The sequence below is a fragment of the Haliotis asinina genome, chromosome 6 (assembly GCF_037392515.1).
Source record: "Haliotis asinina isolate JCU_RB_2024 chromosome 6, JCU_Hal_asi_v2, whole genome shotgun sequence".
NCBI lineage: Eukaryota > Metazoa > Mollusca > Gastropoda > Lepetellida > Haliotidae > Haliotis > Haliotis asinina.
In genome coordinates this window covers 69,720,158-69,722,176 of record NC_090285.1, presented here as the reverse complement: position 1 = coordinate 69,722,176, position 2,019 = coordinate 69,720,158, and the positions used below count along the sequence as shown (strand labels likewise).

At 46.3% G+C, this 2,019-nt stretch overlaps 1 protein-coding gene across 1 annotated transcript; it reads right to left on the bottom strand.

Annotated features, from left to right (window-relative positions):
- On the bottom strand, positions 1 to 797 carry LOC137288025 (sex-determining region Y protein-like). Its single transcript, XM_067820385.1, has 2 exons — positions 783 to 797; positions 1 to 372 (listed from the first exon to the last, which is right to left on the bottom strand). The coding sequence occupies exons 1-2, from the start codon at positions 795 to 797 to the stop codon at positions 1 to 3; spliced, it is 387 nt and encodes a 128-aa protein (XP_067676486.1).
- Between the last annotated feature and the right edge of the window lie 1,222 nt (positions 798 to 2,019).

Below are 2,019 nucleotides of genomic sequence, written 5' to 3'. Positions count from 1 at the left end.
TCACTGCTGAGGATGGTTGCTCACCACCTCCTCCCGTTGGCCCTGAGGATGGTTGCTTACCATCTCCTCCTGTTGCTGCTGAGGATGGTTGCTCACCATCTCCCCCTGTCGCTGCTGAGGATGGTTGCTCACCACCTCCTCCTGTCGCTGCTGAGGATGGTTGCTCACCACCTCCTCCCGTTGGCCCTGAGGATGGTTGCTTACCATCTCCTCCTGTTGCTGCTGAGGATGGTTGCTCACCATCTCCCTATGTCGGTGCTGAGGATGGTTGCTCACCATCTCCCCCTGTCGCTGCTGAGGATGGTTGCTCACCACCTCCTCCTGTCGCTGCTGAGGATGGTTGCTCACCACCTCCTCCTGTCGCTGTACTCCCTGAATGCATTACTAAGGGAATTCATACATTGTTGAATACTCGCGTTGCGTGTTACCCTCAGTGAATGGTTTGTGTAGAAACCTGAAAGATACTAATGCATAAGTACATTAATCTTTTTATTGAGAAAGATTTAAATTGATAACTCCACGAAAACATCAAAAATCAAAACCGGATGTTGACCTTTTGGTCTTGAATATGTCGACAATATTTCTTAGACTTTAGCAAAATCCCTCACCTTCACAGCCTGCTTCTTGACACAGCCTTATGACTTCTTTAGCAGGTAGGAGAGAACCTGAAAAGGAGCTATAATATTTAGATCTGGTTATAATAGTTCAACACATTTATGAACATGTATTGGGTGTGTATTTCTTCAACGTGTACCATCTGAACTCAATTCGTTGAACACTACTTCCTCGGCTTCCATTGTGAAAGGCACCCATGAAGAGCCACCTCCTCGTGGTGGGTGCTGGGTAACGCTAAGTGCTCTTCTCCCGTGTGGACCCGGGACAGAATGTGTTCACATCACCCCATTGCTTGTCGCAAGAGGCGACTAAATTGGGCAACCTGTTTGCCGTGGGTTGCGTCCCGTGTCGGTGGAGGACGGGATCCTGGTGGCAGATGAGGGCAGATGGGCTTTTAACTGTGTTTCATTTGCCCAACACACCACTTCGGCCCTTACTTCACCTAGACGGGTGGTTGAATGGGTCCGATTCAACCAATCGGCTGGTCATGCCAAGCCCTGTGCATGAACTGTGTATGTGTCTTTGGCACAGATTTGATTTGAAATTGTTTTGAATTTCGGCTTTGGCACTACTGGTGATCTGTAAGTTTTGATTGTGAATTCTAATATGAACTTTGTCTAGAGTCTTATGCCAGAAGGCGATGGCTCATGGGCCAATCTTGTAGTTTAATTATTTATAATTCTTCTACTGGAGTATATCAGCCGGGTATCCTTGGTGCTGCAAGCTGGAGGCCCGCTTGCTTTAGCATTGTCCTTGTGATACTCCGTGCTGGGTGGGGAGCTCGGATGATGAACAATATGACACCAACCATGGCTTATGAAGTACCCCACAAAAAAACAAAGCGTCCACTTGAAATTGATCCTGTTGATACTGACCACAGACCGTCTCTATCGATTGAGTATTGGCCACGTTTCCTTGTTATTGAGACTCCGGACAAGACCCCATTAAAGCTGAACCCTTTTGCAGTATCTAAAGGCATTCAAGGTATTGCTGGGGATGTTAAGAACATTCGGCGCTTACGTTCGGGTGCGCTACTAGTTGAGTGCAGCAAGAAACAGCAAGCATCCAATCTGATGAGTATTGAATCTTTTGTGGGCATTCCGGTCACGGTCTCAGCTCACAAGACCTTGAACACTAGTAAAGGTATCATCAGAGATCGTGATCGATTGTTTGCTGACATGACCGAACTTGATATAGCATGTGAAATGAAAGATCAAGGTGTGCTATATGTAAAGCGCTTTTCAACCCGAAAAAACAATGAAACATTTCAAACTAATACTTATCTGTTTACTTTTTCATGTCCAAATGCTCCTAGATCAGTGAAGGCAGGCTATTGTAACATACAAGTTGATATCTACATCCCCAGCCCGCTCAGGTGTTTCAAATGCCAGAAATATGGACATG